This window comes from Solenopsis invicta, chromosome 14 (genome assembly GCF_016802725.1).
Source record: "Solenopsis invicta isolate M01_SB chromosome 14, UNIL_Sinv_3.0, whole genome shotgun sequence".
Taxonomy (NCBI): Eukaryota; Metazoa; Arthropoda; class Insecta; order Hymenoptera; family Formicidae; genus Solenopsis; species Solenopsis invicta.
This window is the reverse complement of record NC_052677.1, coordinates 14,290,020-14,305,633: the sequence shown is the minus strand read 5'-3', so window position 1 is coordinate 14,305,633 and position 15,614 is coordinate 14,290,020. Positions and strand designations below refer to the sequence as shown.

Sequence of the window (15,614 nt, the reverse complement as noted above, 5' to 3'; positions counted from 1 at the left end):
CATAATATAATTGGATGTGCATTGTTTAAAATAAAAATGTTCAGATACGAAATTCAGATGTGATGAGATTTAAATGTTCATAGACTAGATAACTCTTAATCTGTAAAAACTAATTTTAGATGTAAATGTTAAGTTTTGTATAAAAAGAGTCGAAAGAAATTTTCCCAATCTTTTAAATATTAATTCTATTTGCGAGGAGTTTTCCTAATTTTACTTAATCTTGTTAATTCTATTATATATAATTATTTTAATTACTAAGGCTCGAGTGTATTCCGGAGGTAATGAGGTTTCTTCAGTTTTCCTCGTTTTTCATCACGATACAGCGACCTCGCCTACACTCATTTCGCGTCCCATCGGACACGCGGGAGCACACGGAACGGCGAAATTCCATGCCGCGGAATTCGGAGGAGATGGCGAAGAAGAGAGGGAGAGAGAGAGAGAGAGAGATGGGAGGGAAGGTCGAGTGCTGTCGGAGCGGCGGGCCTCATTCGCGTGCGGGATTAAAATTCGAGTCCCACGGTACACGGTAGTCTTGCGTTCTCAGACACGACCGTCCGGGTCCTTTCACGTAAGGACGAGGAGAGAAGCGCGTTTAAGCGCTTCGCGGAACCCTTTTTTTTCCAATCTTCTGCCTGCCGAACGTCACGCACGTGTGTATGGCGCGGACGTGGCAGAAACGGCGACGCGCGCATCGTCGAATCCTTCGTGAAATAGGGAATCTATGGGAAAAGCATCCACGGCCTTCGATAGGCCGCCTCTCGAGGATCGACAGCCGCCGGAAATGATGGACGCGTGAAGTGGAGGATCGTGATGTAAAGACTCTCGAGACTCTAGCACACGTCCTTATTTTTTTTTTCTCGAATTTGGAAATTTACTAGTAACGATTATATGAGCAATTTAAAAACAAAAATCGAAACGATTGCAACTTTGACGAGTTTTAGATACACGCGTATCTACGCGACTATCCACTCTTCGCGGAACGAAGGTGTCTTCATCATATCTTCGAGAAGTCAAGAGGTTTGCAAGGTAAAGAGTTTCTCGCGAATCACAACGAAATTATGCTAACGGAATCGAATTGCGGAATCCCGCATCTTGTATACGTTCAATTAGCACTGCGTGTCAGGCAATTTACGTAACTTTCAATAGAGCGAGATACCGTTGCGCAGCACGGATTTTGTCGCCCCGGTGATCGACGGGAGAAGATGGATAACGCGCGAAAGAACGGTGTGGCAAATTCCCGCGCGCGGAGATCACAATGCGCGTAAAAAATGGTTAAATTGCGCGAAGGCTGAGGGAGAGAGCGTCGTATCGTGTAGTGGCAATGCGCGCGAGGTAAACGTCGTCGTCGCGTTGCAGTCGCGGACACGAGATGAGAAACGGTGTGACATTACTCTCGCCTCATCAGGCGATAATCTATGCGATCTCCTAAGGGAAAATAATGCGCGACGCATACGCGACGGTCACAGCTGTCGCCGCCGCGTGAGGTTTGAATTAGCGCCGCGGCGTGAATAAAAATCGGAAAATTGCAGTATGTAACGTAGCGGTACGTTTGCGAGCGTTATTCATTGTCTCTCTATCCATATGCTTTCAATTATCTTGCGCGTTGTTTCAATACCGTGCGCCGCTTGTCGCGCGAGCGTCGTTTAACATTTTTATGGAAAATTAATTTTTGCCTCTCGTAAATTGAATTCTTCATTTAAATCTCCCATTTACTCATTTCACACGGACGCGTGATAATCCAGCGAAATACAGAATTATTTGTTAGCCGATACGTCGTCCGTTTATATAATATTATATATTGGCATCGCTTTCGTGATTATTTTTAGATTTTGGTAGCTGTTCGATACTATCAACCGCCGCTCGATCTTCTCAGTTTCTTTGTGATCAATTTGAACACGCGTGTCTTCTTTTCTTATTAAATCGATCAAAATTTCAGAATACCTATGTACGCAACTGTATCGTTTTTTATACAATTTATACAGATAGTGTTTATTTTACAAAAAGAAAAAAGAAAGAAAAGGGAGAATGCTTTACAAACAGCTCCGCGTGACTGTGGTGCCAGTCGAATACCATGACAGCGCCGAATCGATTCTATCAGGGAGAACAAAAACTTCGTGGCAGCGCCTATTATATCTGCCGGCGCGATCGCCGGCAATTCGCCCGACATTCTTTATTTTTGCGGTTGGCCCGGGGCGAAAAATAACGACGTCGTTCCCGCGATCGAATCCGGAGTGGCGGCCGGCGGTCACACGGCGGTGTGTCCGTCCGCCGACGAGTGCGTCTCTCGTTCTCCGGCCGTATGCGTGCGATATATACAGAGGCGCGTGCGCGTGCTTAAAGAAATATACAACGGGACGCGAGCGCGAAAAGCGTCGCGGCGCTGGGCGTCCTGCGTTACGTCGAGCTGCCGTCGGTATGCGTAAATATACAAGCTGCGAGGCGAGAAAGAGCGAGAGAGAAAGAGAGAGAAAGAGAGACAAACTTGCGCTCTATATACACGGCCACCCTGAATTTATAAGAAGCCGTGACTCCACACCAGCGCGATACGTGACGTCCGTGTGGAACGTCGAAAGCGCGCCGCCAGATTTAATGTTCCTCTCGGCAGGATGCGTATCTCACCGAGAGAGGCCGAGACGAAAAGTTTGACCTTTGTCAAGTAACATGATCGCGCGAGGCCTAGTCTCCGCGACGGAGAAACAGGGAACATCCGCTGCTTTCCGCAACGTTTATCCAGTTGGAACAAAAGGAATCGCGAGCAGCCCAGAGTGGCATTCGTGCATGAAACGTTTTATATACAATTCTTAATTCTTTATCGAATCAAAATAATTTTCGATGCATTACCATAATCGCATTTAACAGTAATCCATCTTCATGACTATTACCCTTACATTTCCGAGAAAACCCCTTGGCTTCTAGCGAAAAACAAATTGATTCCGAGACTGACTTCGGAATTCGTGCCGCGGGGTCGGATTATCCATGTCGCTCAGGTTTTCAGCGGAGCGTAATGACAAATCGCTAAAACTCGATCCGCAAAAAAGCGGATCGTTAATAGTAGGTACGCGAGAGAGGAAGACAGATCGAGAGTATGTATACATATCCGCCGGGATGCAAGGTTAAATCCTTAACGCGTTTAAGTGCAATCTCGCTTGGCTAACAGGCGAAGCAGAACTAATTACCCGCTACATTAAGCGTCATCAATCAAACCTTTTTATTTATCAGCCGTTTTTTGCGCGATTCCATTTCACAAAAGTAACGGAACGCGAACGGGACGCGTGACCTTCTGCGGTTGACAATATAGGAAGCATTTTTTTTTTTTATCGCGGCGTATAATTACGGTCGAATAAAGATAAACGTTCCCCGTCTACCGTCGGCGGCTGTGCGAATTGATCGACAATATCGCGTGTTCTTTACCGCGTGATTTGCGCATTTACGTAATTTCCCGCATAGGCTAAACAGTGTAATCGTGAGTAGCGACGGTTTACGAACGCTACGAAGAATGTCGTAGAAAACCGCTTCGCGGAAAAAATTCTGTCCTTCGTTTTATTATGTTATATTATAATTCTATGAAGTTTTCAAAATTGTTTTTTTTTAAATACATATAATATATATGTATTTAATTTGTTATAACTAAAAACTTGAATAGAATAGTATAATTGTTGTTAACGCAATTTTCCAAATAAATAAATGACTGCATAACTGCAACTATTTTGACGCATGATCGCGACAAAACGGTTTGTTCAAGTTTTAAGAGGCAATTTCTTTCGTTTTCTGTTCTCAGGACTCGCAGAACGGCCCGGTGCTGGACCGATGGAGTATCTGCTCGGCTGAGGAGGAACCGCTGGTCCTGCAGCAGTTCCTCAGGTTCGCCGAGACGCGTCCGTTTGTGCAGCAGCTGCTGCTGGCCGCCGGAACGCCGGGTACGGATGCTATGTCACCGAGCAGACGACCTTCGCCACCGACGATGCCACTAGCACATCTGCCGCCCCCGTTGCACATGCTCCATTGTGGCTTACCGCCACCAGGTTCCCGGCTACCACACCCATTACCACCTCCACCGCCGCCGCCATCGTCGTCGTCGTCGATCTCGCATCCCTCGATGTCGCCAACGGCACAGAAGCACTATTCGACGGCGAATCACCATGGCAGTATCACCAGTAGAGCGAACTCACCTCCGCGTTCCCTAGACTCGCATCTAACGGTGTCGCCGTTGAATCGACTACAGAGCATGCAACCGTTCGACTTTCGGAAGCTGGGTACTCTCGGATTGCCGGCGTTCCCACCGTTGCCGCCGCCACCGCCATCCGCGGAACAACTTTTGCAAAATCGAAAATCCATGAGAAATCCACAGAGTCCCCACAGTCCGCCTCATCATTCATCCGCGCAGTTGCAAAGGCCGCATATGCCGGTCGCCCCGGTCTCTTCGTCGGCGTTGACCTTCGGTCACCCGCTCTCGGTCGCGGTCTCCTCCGGCGCGGTCTCCTCCGGAGCGTTACCACCAAGCTTCCCGACGCACTTCCCGCCACCACCGATGGGTAAATCGCCCGGTGGCATCGTCGGCGGGCTAACCATGTCCGCGGACGTACATAGCGGCGGTGAAAAGAGCAGCGAGTTTGGCTCGGAGGAAGACGAGGACGACGAAGAGAATTCCGACAGCGCGTTGAACCTCAGCCGACGAGACTCTGCTATGTCGAAACACGCAATTTCCTGCGAGCAGCGGCATCCACCGCCGTTATCGCTTCAGGCCACGCCGTTGGGTAGGCCACCCGGTATACCTGGCAGGAAACCGCACTCTCCTGGCAAGCGACCAGGCAGCCAATGGAGCTCTGCCGCGAACATGCCGCCGAATCTCGGTACACCTTTCATCAATCCCACCACTGGCAAGAAACGCGTGCAGTGCAATGTTTGCCTAAAAACCTTCTGCGACAAAGGTGCCCTAAAGATACATTTCAGCGCGGTACACTTGCGCGAGATGCACCAATGCACTGTGAAGGGTTGCAGCATGATGTTCAGCTCGCGCAGGTCGCGCAACCGACACAGCGCGAATCCGAATCCAAAGCTGCACTCGCCACATTTGCGTCGCAAGATCTCTCCACACGACGGTCGCTCGTCTATGGCACACGCCTTGGTACTGCCGCCGCAGGTGGGACTCCCGGTACCCGCTACCGGACTGAATCACCTGCCCTTTGGCTCCTTTCCGTTGCTCACGCCGCCGCCAGATCTCCGTTCTCCGGCGTCGCTGTGCGCACTGGACTTTAAGCATTTGGATTTGTCATCCACGCAAGCGGGCCAGGGTAGACCGTACGACGAAGCGTTGCAGCAGAGAATGTCAGTGGGCACGTGTCTGTCGACGACCACAGCCTCGACGACGATGCCAGTGCCGATGTCGAGTGTCGCGGCGACTACGACCACGACGCCGGCGCGAGGTTCGTATTCTGGTGGCGGTACGTCCATCAGTGCAGTTTCGCCATCCACCCAGGCATCGTCCGTAATACCGGAAGGTGAAGAGGACGACGATGACGACGACGGTGGTATTGTCGTGGTTGCGGAAGACGACACCAGCAATCTACCGTCGAGGTTGCAACCGTTGCGTGCCGACGACGACGAGCAGCCGGCCGACTTCAGTCTGGCGAAGCGGCCGAAGCTCTACTTTGGTGATACCGCCGACGAAGACCTCGCTAGCAATCCCGACAGCAACGAGGACAACGATTCGATAAGCACGGTCGATCAGCAGCCCTTCTCCGTGAACCAACATTCGCTCAATTCGAGTTCCTTCCACAACCGGGGTGTGCGCAAGAGAAAATCCCAGCATCCCACGAGGTGCGCTGTGCCGGCGGAAGTGCACTCCTCATCTACCGATGGCGATTCCTCCAATGACGAAGAGCAACGAATTCAACGACGGTGTCTGTCGGATGGTATCGTTGCACCAATAGCAGAATTTCAAAATCAGCCAGAGGACATGTCGATGTCCAGGCTTGAGGCGGAGGAACGAAAGATGCTCCCTGGCTCGCCGAGAAACCAAAAAGGTGGCTTTCATGATCGCGAGTCAAACTCGCGCTCTCCAGACACCGGCAATAGAGAGCGCGAGGCGACGGCTAGCAATCGACGTGATACCCTCTCCTCTCAAGACAACACAGAGGAGCTACCTCAGGACGAGCCGCGTGACTTAAGCTCGAGGGCGAGCTCGGTCAAATCGCCAAAACGACAGATCACCCCGGAACCAAAGATCGACAACACGCCGTCGTCGAGCACAACGTCGAGCGGGGCAACAACTGCGGCGGCGGCGGCGGTGGCGACGACGACGTCGACGACAACGACGACGACGACGACGTCGAAAGACCCTGATGCGACGTTGTCGGAGCAGAAAGATCGACGATTGAGCGCGGAAAGTGACGAGACGACGAGGACGAAAGACGAGACGATCGCGAAAAAAGAATCCGCCGAGGTGACGCAGGAGGAACGGAGGCCGACGAGCAACGAGGAGCACCAGGAGGACGAGGAGGACGACGATGATGAGCCCATGGAGGAAGTCGAGGAGGAGGATGATGAGGAGGAAGAGGTGGACGACGCGCTGCGCAATCAAGAAGGTGAGCGTCCCGATGATCCCCCCCGTGCCCCGAGCTCGGTCGACAGCCGTCCGACGACAGCCGACGACCTCTCCCACGACTCCTCGACCAACACTTTGCGTCAACTCGAGTCCTTGTCGCAGGGTCGATGCGCGATGCCGTACGCCGAGACGCAGCGGGTGGCTTCGAGGTCTGGCCGCGGCTCTACCAGCCCTATCAGCCTCACGAACCACCAGGAGATCACCATGGACAACTCCTCACATGGCTCTCGTTCATCCAGCGCCTCACCCTCCACAGCGGCCATGGATACGGACAATAGCCTGATCACGTACGCACGTTACGAGAACGGTGGCTTCGTCAGCACCCAGGAAGTACCACTCGACCGTGAAAATCCACGCCGTTGCACCGCCTGTGGCAAGGTCTTTCAGAATCACTTTGGTGTCAAGACCCACTATCAAAATGTCCACCTCAAACTGATGCATCGCTGCAGCGTGGACGGCTGTAACGCGGCTTTCCCCTCGAAACGATCTCGCGATCGCCACTCGGCGAATCTCAATCTGCACCGAAAATTGCTATCGACCTCGTCGAGCCCGCCACTTTCCTCCAGCTTGCCGCCGAGTCTGTCGCCACGCGTGGATGACCCTCACAATCAGATGAACCCGTTGCTGCACAACGAGTTTCTGGCAAGGTTGTATGCGGATGCTAGTATCGGCGCGTTGGGCGCGTACCCCTTAGCACCCGGATTGCCGTCCGCGGTTGACCTGGCGGCTCGGATACCACCACCGCACCCGCTCTTGCTGCCGCCGCATCTTGGTGCCACGTTCCCGGGTCTGTCCTCGTTCGCTTCTCACCTTGCCGGTCTGAACGGCCTCACTCATCAGCATTTGAATCATCTGACGAGACTGACCCAGGAACAGGGCAACAGGCACGCGTCCGTCTCAGGTTCGCCCGTGTCCTCGCCGGGCTCGGACGATCGTAAGGAAGAAGCCAGATGCACTGTACCCGGCTGCGAGCGCGTCTTCGGTTCCCGAGCTGTACGGGATGCGCATTCCAGAGACCCCCAGGCCCATCGCGACCTGCCGATCCTGTCTACCAGCAGCGGTTCGTGACCAATCTCGTTCTGCGGTCGCGGACACGATTATTATCCTTTACTGTGATGCCAAAATCCTAACTCGGCGATTCAATTTGACCGATCGATCACCGATGATCTCTTTTTGACTAGGATCGGCAGACCTAGACGCGATCTTCCCTACGAATGAGGCACGCTCCGGTGTCCTATTCGAACGTTCTATTGGAACGTGCATAAAAACGTGCAATATCGAGCAGAGTGTGTACGGAATGATCGACCATCAACGTGGTCGACATGAAGCGATCTCGTTGATCAGCGCCTGCCCATGGAGTGAACGAGAGCCAGTTCCAATGCGGTAATATTTGCCTGCCAGTTTTTCTTATTTCTCAGATTTATACGTCAGATCGCAACACGCGAGTTTGTTAGGCTAATCTAGTCAATTTGGAAATCTCGATTTCGCGCGTTGTCGCAAATGACGGTAAAAGTCGCGCGTTGCCGCTTTATCTTGCTCGATTAATCGAATTAAAGTCGTGCAAAAATTTAAAGAATGCAAATTTTGAATTTGTAGCAATGATGAAGCAATTATTAAATCAAGAGAATTTTTAAAAACGCACACTTCTGAAAGTAAACTTTTTAAAAGGAATGAAAGCAATTGTATGGAATTTTTATTTCAGCCAGAATATGTGCTTTAGCGACGTACGGATTACGTAGCACAAAACGTTTATACTCTTTTTTTGCTTTCTGAGTAAAATTAGATTTAGAATTTTAATGTAAAATTGCAAAATTTAAAATCTACATAAATATTTGATTACTTATGACATCCAAGAGAAAAACGAATTATTTATTAATTTGATGCATAATTTATTTACTTAATGTATTAATTTTATGCTACTTCAAACAAAAATTCTTATTTCTACATTTAATTGACATTTTAGAATGTTAATTAAATGTAGAAATAAGAATTCCGCTTCCTTTAATTACAAAGAAACAATATAATGAAGGATAGTAATTTTTAAATAACTTATCTTCATAAAAAAAATTATGTAAGATTTGAGAAGTCATGTAAAAAAAAATTAAAATTACTAATTTTTATTTTATTGCATTGTATTGAAACTGGTTTCTTTATGAAGTCTACTCGATGAGAACACTGAATTTTGAAAAAAAGATTTTCGATGACGTCTGATTCTCTTGATTTAATTAAAGATCGAGCGCATAGTGTAGCGCGCGAATGTACTCGTAATATATCCCTTTCGTACTGTTATGAAGAGTCGCATTGTAAGCACTGGCTGGCGTAGAAGTTTAGGACTCGACTAAACTGCCTGACTTTGAAGATCTCCACGTTCGCGTGGCGTGCGATCATTTCCACGAGCGCGACGCCAAGAAATCAACGACGGAGCATGGCGAACTGTTGAATTCGCGATAAATCCGCGTGTCAATTCGTCTGTCCGCGATCGTCGGGATTAATTTAACATAATCAGGGGTGACAGAGAGAGGGTCGTCGGAGGGGGCGAGGACGAAGGACGAAAGCGTTAGAAGAGCGGACTGAAGGCGCGGTGCCCCCGATCCCGAAGGGCTAATTTCATCGTCGTTGTGATAACGTAACGTTAGCGAATAACGCCACTATTTAACCAGTAACCAATTACTACCGCTGTATATAATAAACAGACATAGTACCTTTCGGTGTAAATGCGTAACTATATCGTGACTAAGTTGTACCAACGCGCGCCCGACGCGACGCGGTTAACGACGATTAGTTTTGTAAATGTGAGGAGGGGGAGAGCCGATGCACTTTGCCGAGAGGGAAGAGAAGAAGGAGAGCGACGCGTGTCACGTCGCGACGACGGCAGCTAGAAGGAAATGCAATCTTAGTTTAAGGAGAGGGATCTGCACCCTCGAGAGCTCGAAGGCTGAAGAGATGGGGACGGTCGGGCGTTCGGCACGGATATAGACGAGTGGATCGACCAGCAAATCAAAGCGACGGCGTCTCGCGCTAGGTAAATGAGAATAGATAGATTTTATTTATTGTTCCCTAGGAATCCCATACACGAAACATACATGCATACAGCACACAAAACACACACATACATGTATACATCGAAACACTGTACCCGAGCGGCCAGTAGCGGGCACTGCCGCGAGTAACTTCCTCCTCTAGGACTTGTAAAATCGCGTTGTCGTTTTTACGTGGCGAATCAATTGGCGCCGGAGGTTCGCTCTCATCGTTACGTTGTTGAAGAAGAAAATCATCCGGCATCAATTCCGAAATCGAACGAGAGCGCGAACTTCTCCCATGAGACGATTTGGTTGTACATATATACTTTATTTTCGTATCTATACATATATAAATAAATATAAATAAATGAATATATATATAAATATATATATATAAATATAATTTGGCGGTGCGCATCGATGTCGCGGCGCGCACGAAATGTTCTTCGGGAACGTACGCCTACGCGTAAAAACAGACGCGCAGCGCGTTTTTCTACGAGCCTTCGATCCTACGTTTTTGCATTTCCGCCTCCCAAGAGAGCGAGCGAAGTTCCCTCTTTTCCCGCGACACACACGACGAAACCCTACTACTATTACGCATTAAGTGCGAGCGAGATTTACAATTGTAATTATGTATAAACCGAATGCTACGATGTATATTATAGATCGATTATAAAGAACACACTCATCATTATGAAAATAAATACCTATCAAAATTAACCCTCGCGTACGTGCGTTCTTCCTTACCCCTTTCCTGCTCTTGTCTTATTGATAAGAATTTCAAATGCCGCTTCGTGCGCGTGCTCATTATTTATTTATAGAAAATACAAATTTAATATTTCTTTTATTAAAAAATAGGACATTCGCGGAAGAAGTTTTTGGAAAAAAAATTATCGCTCGAGCGGGCGATCTAGATTTATATCTCTGTTTCCACCTTGACGAAAGAGTGGGCAGCACTTCGTCGAGCTTGCGAGACAGGAACAGATACGTCCGCGCGTGCAAAAATAAAAAAAAAGGGAACTTTACCACGCCCACGCGTTCTAACGTGGGTCGACCTCGTTTTCGCGGAAAGAAGATCCTTCCTTTGCCAGTGATGTCGGATCGTTTATCAGAGAATCTCGCGGGCGTGCACGTGCACGCCTACTAATCCGCTAGAGTCCCATGAAGAAAGGAATCTCCCTTGGATGGAAGGGTTGTTCTCGAGAAGAATCACATTCGCGATACGACGGAGGAATCCGAGTCTCAATGGCTCTGTGGCTAGCTCAACATTTGAGTTCGCTACAAATATTTACGATTACGTGATATACAATTTACATGTATCTACTATATATGTGCACGAAATGAAACTTTCATCAATTCAATTTTATTCAACACATTATGGTATTAACATCATTTCTACATCCATTGAAAGAACTTGCACTTGTTTTCATGTAAAGTGTAATTTTTTTTTTAATTAAAAAGATTTAATGTGCTAGGAAAGAATAATATTATAATTTACACTGAAAAAAATTTGATTTAAATAAATACAGGTATGTTATCAGTACTATTCAAATAACTTATTTAAATTTTACAAAAGTAAATATTACTTGTTTGTAATAAAAATTACTGCATGTACAAAATAGAATATTTGAATAATATTTGAATAATATTAATAATATATTTATTTGAATCAAATAATTTTTTCTCTTACAATCAAAGTACGTTAGTGTGTTGGGAATGTTATAAGCCAATAAAGTGAAACTTTTTTTCAAATTAAATAGCGACACGATGGATGAGGGATTGTTGGAAGACTGCAATTATAATATTTCGTATCGGGCGCGAGAGCAGCTAATTATGTCTCTTATCGTAAACTCTTGACAAACGATTACATGTTTGCAGATCGACCTGAAGGGCCTCCCTCCTTAGGGCTTGACAGCTCAGACCGCTCCGCCAATAACTTCGCCATTGTCACGCTAAAATTCCCTTCGCAAAAGCGAAACGACAGACCGACACCGTGGCGGACCACGGTAATTAGAAGTGTCTCGCGTTTGGGCCCACCCAAACGAGACGTTTAATTACACATAAATGCCAAGAGGGCCTCTCGTCCTCCGGAGCGAGGAGACGCTCGAGAAAAAAACCTGAATCGCCATCCCGCTCGGACCCCCACTTGGATCCCAGACCTTTAATCGGCCAGGTGGATTAGATTAGGACCCTTCGATTCTCGTGCTAACTTCGAGTCCCGACTGGAGACTAATAACTGGTGCACGAAATCGAATCTCGATTGGACTTGAAGCAAGGTTTTGAAACTCGAATCACGATGTAGAAGCCAGAGATATAAACATGGTTACAAGATTGTTTACAGTTTCTGTGAAAATAAATTAAAAAAAAAGACACGTGTAGCATATTAATTGCTACACATAATAACATACTAAATTAAATAATTAAGTTATTCGTCTAGGTTCTTTGATAAGGGTAGTAATCAATATTGCAAACGTGAGACTTGTAGCGATCGTTTTTTTTCCCATTCTTTATGTTCTTTTTCTCTATTGTTCACAACTCGCTAATCCAATTAAAAGATCTCTTGGATAAAATTCTTGAATGAGATATGTAAACCCTTCCTCTGGACCACTTGATTTTTTTATTTTTGTCGCATTTCAAGATCGATTAAAAAAAAAATATATTCAAAAAGCTGTTCTTTAAACACAAAATTTAAAGTAAACCAGCTTCTCCGATGTCTCTGTATTATTTTTTTTTCTCCCCACACTCCCTTCCCCTCTGTATTTCTTTTTCCTATTCGTAAACGTATACGTAGCACCGACGTACGCGAGATAAATGGATTTAGTGTGGCTTCGACCTTACCGAGTACGCGCTCGCCCGGCTGAAGCTTTATTCTACCACCTCTCTCGACGCTCTCGTGCGCACGACAGGTGCAGCGTGGGAGAACGAGGGTGGGAAGGCGGAGGTAGGTGCACGCTCTCGCAGGGAGCTCGCCACGAGAAGGGAGAGAGATAGAGAGAGAGAGGCCAGAGGGGACAGGGAGAAGGAAGGCAAAACGAACGAAACGGCAAGAGAGAAAAGGCGGTCTCCTCGGTTAGGCGTCGACTCGCCCATCGATCCCCCCGCGTAACCCCCCGTCGCTGTGTACCGCCGGTCCATCTCGCGTCCTCCGCGAACGCCTCACCATCACTCTCGCGTGGTCGACTCTGGCCTGGCTGATCAGGCTCTTGACAAAGAAATCCGATAAACAAAGAATAGGTAGGAGCGGGATCGAGTTAACGTAATCTCGTTGTTTGAAATTTAATCTAGTGTCAAGGCGTGATTTTGTATCGGGGGACAGGATAATAATTTCGTACCCTTAGTCCCATATTCTGCTTACGGTCGATGATAAAAATATTAGATAAACGAAACCGAAATAATAAAGATCAGAGTAAATGGACCAAGTAAATGGATAAGTCAATAAAACGGGATCGTGATAAAATACCGTCGACCGCAAATCGAAATTGCCGGCTTCAGAAATTGCCGGCTAAATAATCATGTACTCTCAGATTGCTTTGAGAAATTTGTCCGCTTCATGTAATTTGTACAATAAACGAGAAAAATGTCGGACAATAAAATAAATGCAAAAACTTTTTTTTCTCTGCCTTGGCTTTTCCAGAATTTCTTTTGAGTAGAGATCAAAATTTACCTTCTACGCTGCATCTGCAGTGGAAATGGAAATATGGAAATCAGATGCGCAACGCGGCGTGTTAAATTTTAATACGAGTACAGCTGATTGAATAACAAGTTTCTAGTACAGTCTTTTATTCTTGTTGGATTTCTCTTTCTCTCTTTTTCTCTCAATTTATTTGCTTATTTATTTAGATGGAGTGTGTGAAACTGGTCGTCAAACTTTTAATTAGTCACGCGAGATATTAAGTATTAACTGAGTAATTACATCAATGTAGTTTGTGTAATTGATTATTTCTTTCCTTAAATACTTGTAATTTTTCATTCTTTTAATACAATTCTGTGAATACAATCTCCTAAGATTACTTCAAAATTTGATTAATTTGTCTCTATTCACCCGCAGATACAAATTATTATTTAACAGATTTTTAATAGATATTATTTAATAGGTATTACTTAATAAATATTTTGCGCAGAACCTGGAGCAACCTTTGAGGATTTTGATGATTAATAACACTGTCGAGGACATAACATGCCAGGAGAGAGAGTAAACGCATTTTAATGAAGAGTCTCATCTGCCCCAGAACGACTGGATTCGCAGCTCTTAAAACTTGCTCGTTTTCTCAAAAACCGTCTAGAATCCTCATTCGGTCGTACACCGCAATTATTGCCCTGCCAAGGACTGGTCCCCGTAATCATTGCAAATACACACATCGATTGCCCATCGCCGTCAAATTAGTCTCCTCGGTCACCTGATGTATCATCAGCGAGTCGCGCACGAGTAACGATAGCGTGAGGAGCCAAGGTTGCTATTAGCTCGCTTTTTTCCGACAAATTCGGCCTAGACATCTGCGTGCGAATCGCAGTGTTTTTCGGATGGCTAGCATCCTCCAGTCATCGCATCGGCCGGCGAACATCGGGGCACGCGTGCACCGGACAGGCGCATCGTTCGATCGGGGCCGCGCGCGCGTAGGGTATGTCGGGTGCCCGCTCGTTCCCTAATCGAAGAGCGATACGAGCTAATCGCCGTGGTACGAACAGGTACCGCGGCTCCGGCCGCGTGCACGTACATACATATATATGTATAACGGGGCGGCGGCGGTGTTCTAAACACACGGTTAGAGCGCGGCCACTCGGCCGTTTAATCAGACGCCACGGGCGAGCTTCCATGCCGAACCGTGAATATCGGTCCCTCGTATCTCCCGTTCGGCCGTCCTGCCGATAAGGATCGCGCCACACGGCAATTTCGGCGTCCCGCACATGTCGTGCCGATCCGACGGTCGATCCGGCGGAATTACGACGCGCAAACAAGCGAATCCGGGAACACCGTGCGGAACGAGAGGGAAAACGGGGGAAATCCTCGTTCTTATCGCCAGGATCGATCGTAAGGTGCTGCTTATCGACGCCTAATCACACGGACGATGATCGTGCACCCCTATCGAACAAGCCTCCTCCCCCTCCCTCCACTATCGCAAAATTAATTTCAAAATTTATAAAAATTAAGTGTTAATTAAGTGCTAATTTGATACTAACGTTCGAATTTAAATACTCCATTTTAAAATTAAAGAAATTTTATAACTCACCAGATCGATGCGCAGCAGCGGAGTTGTAACACAGCTACATTAATCTATAAATCATATAAATCCAAATTATAATAAAACAGCATTATTTATATTAACTTAAAGAAAGTCGTAATTTTTTAAAGATGAATTATTCAAAACAATTATAATGTAAATTATCAAATAGATTTAACATTTTACTTGTAAATTAAATCTATGAAATAACAAATATTTTTTATGAAAATGTTTTTTTCTTTTAACTATTTTTTTTGGCATAGATGATTTTTTTAACTTGGGAAAAAAGTAAATAAGTTAAAGTTTATGTATTTTAAAAATAACTACTTGTTGTTGAAGATAAAAATCAATAACTTTTTAACTTTATTATTTAACTTTTAACTTTTTAATTAATTAAAACTCAACCCTAATTATTTGAAATATCTACATCTATTAAGCACAGTCATTTCAGCACAATCAAATGTAATTCATACAGGAAATCATTTAGTATATTTTTTACTAATTTTTTGCTCTATTTAGAATTTTTTGCGGCAGCCGTTTCGTTAAAAACAATGGCTGTGGTAGTTTAACCCATTAAAGCCCATAGTCAGAACACCAAAAAATAACAATTGAAAATAAGACCAAGCATGAAAAAACATTGAAATTAATCATAACGTAATTTAATTTATAAATTATTTGTTTACCTCGTGGTTGCTCCGCCGTTGCCTGTTACCTCCCAGGTCCTCCCCGCTCGTTCCTGCTTGTTGCTTTTTTATGGCATCAGCACTTACG

General features: G+C 46.1%; 1 protein-coding gene across 2 annotated transcripts in view; it reads left to right on the top strand.

Moving 5' to 3' along the window:
• Nucleotides 1-10,344, top strand: part of LOC105207784 (mucin-19) — a 247,762-nt gene extending 237,418 nt beyond the window's left edge. Inside the window, exons 5-6 of one of the 2 annotated variants that reach the window (XM_026132306.2) lie at nt 3,779-6,584; nt 6,707-7,090. In XM_026132306.2, the coding sequence (XP_025988091.2) occupies nt 3,779-6,584; nt 6,707-6,882 (2,982 nt within the window). In that variant the 3' untranslated portion in view covers nt 6,883-7,090. Of the gene's footprint in view, nt 1-3,778 lie in introns of both variants that reach the window. The other variant, XM_026132305.2, reaches the window with a different exon arrangement.
• The last annotated feature ends 5,270 nt before the right edge of the window (nt 10,345-15,614 follow it).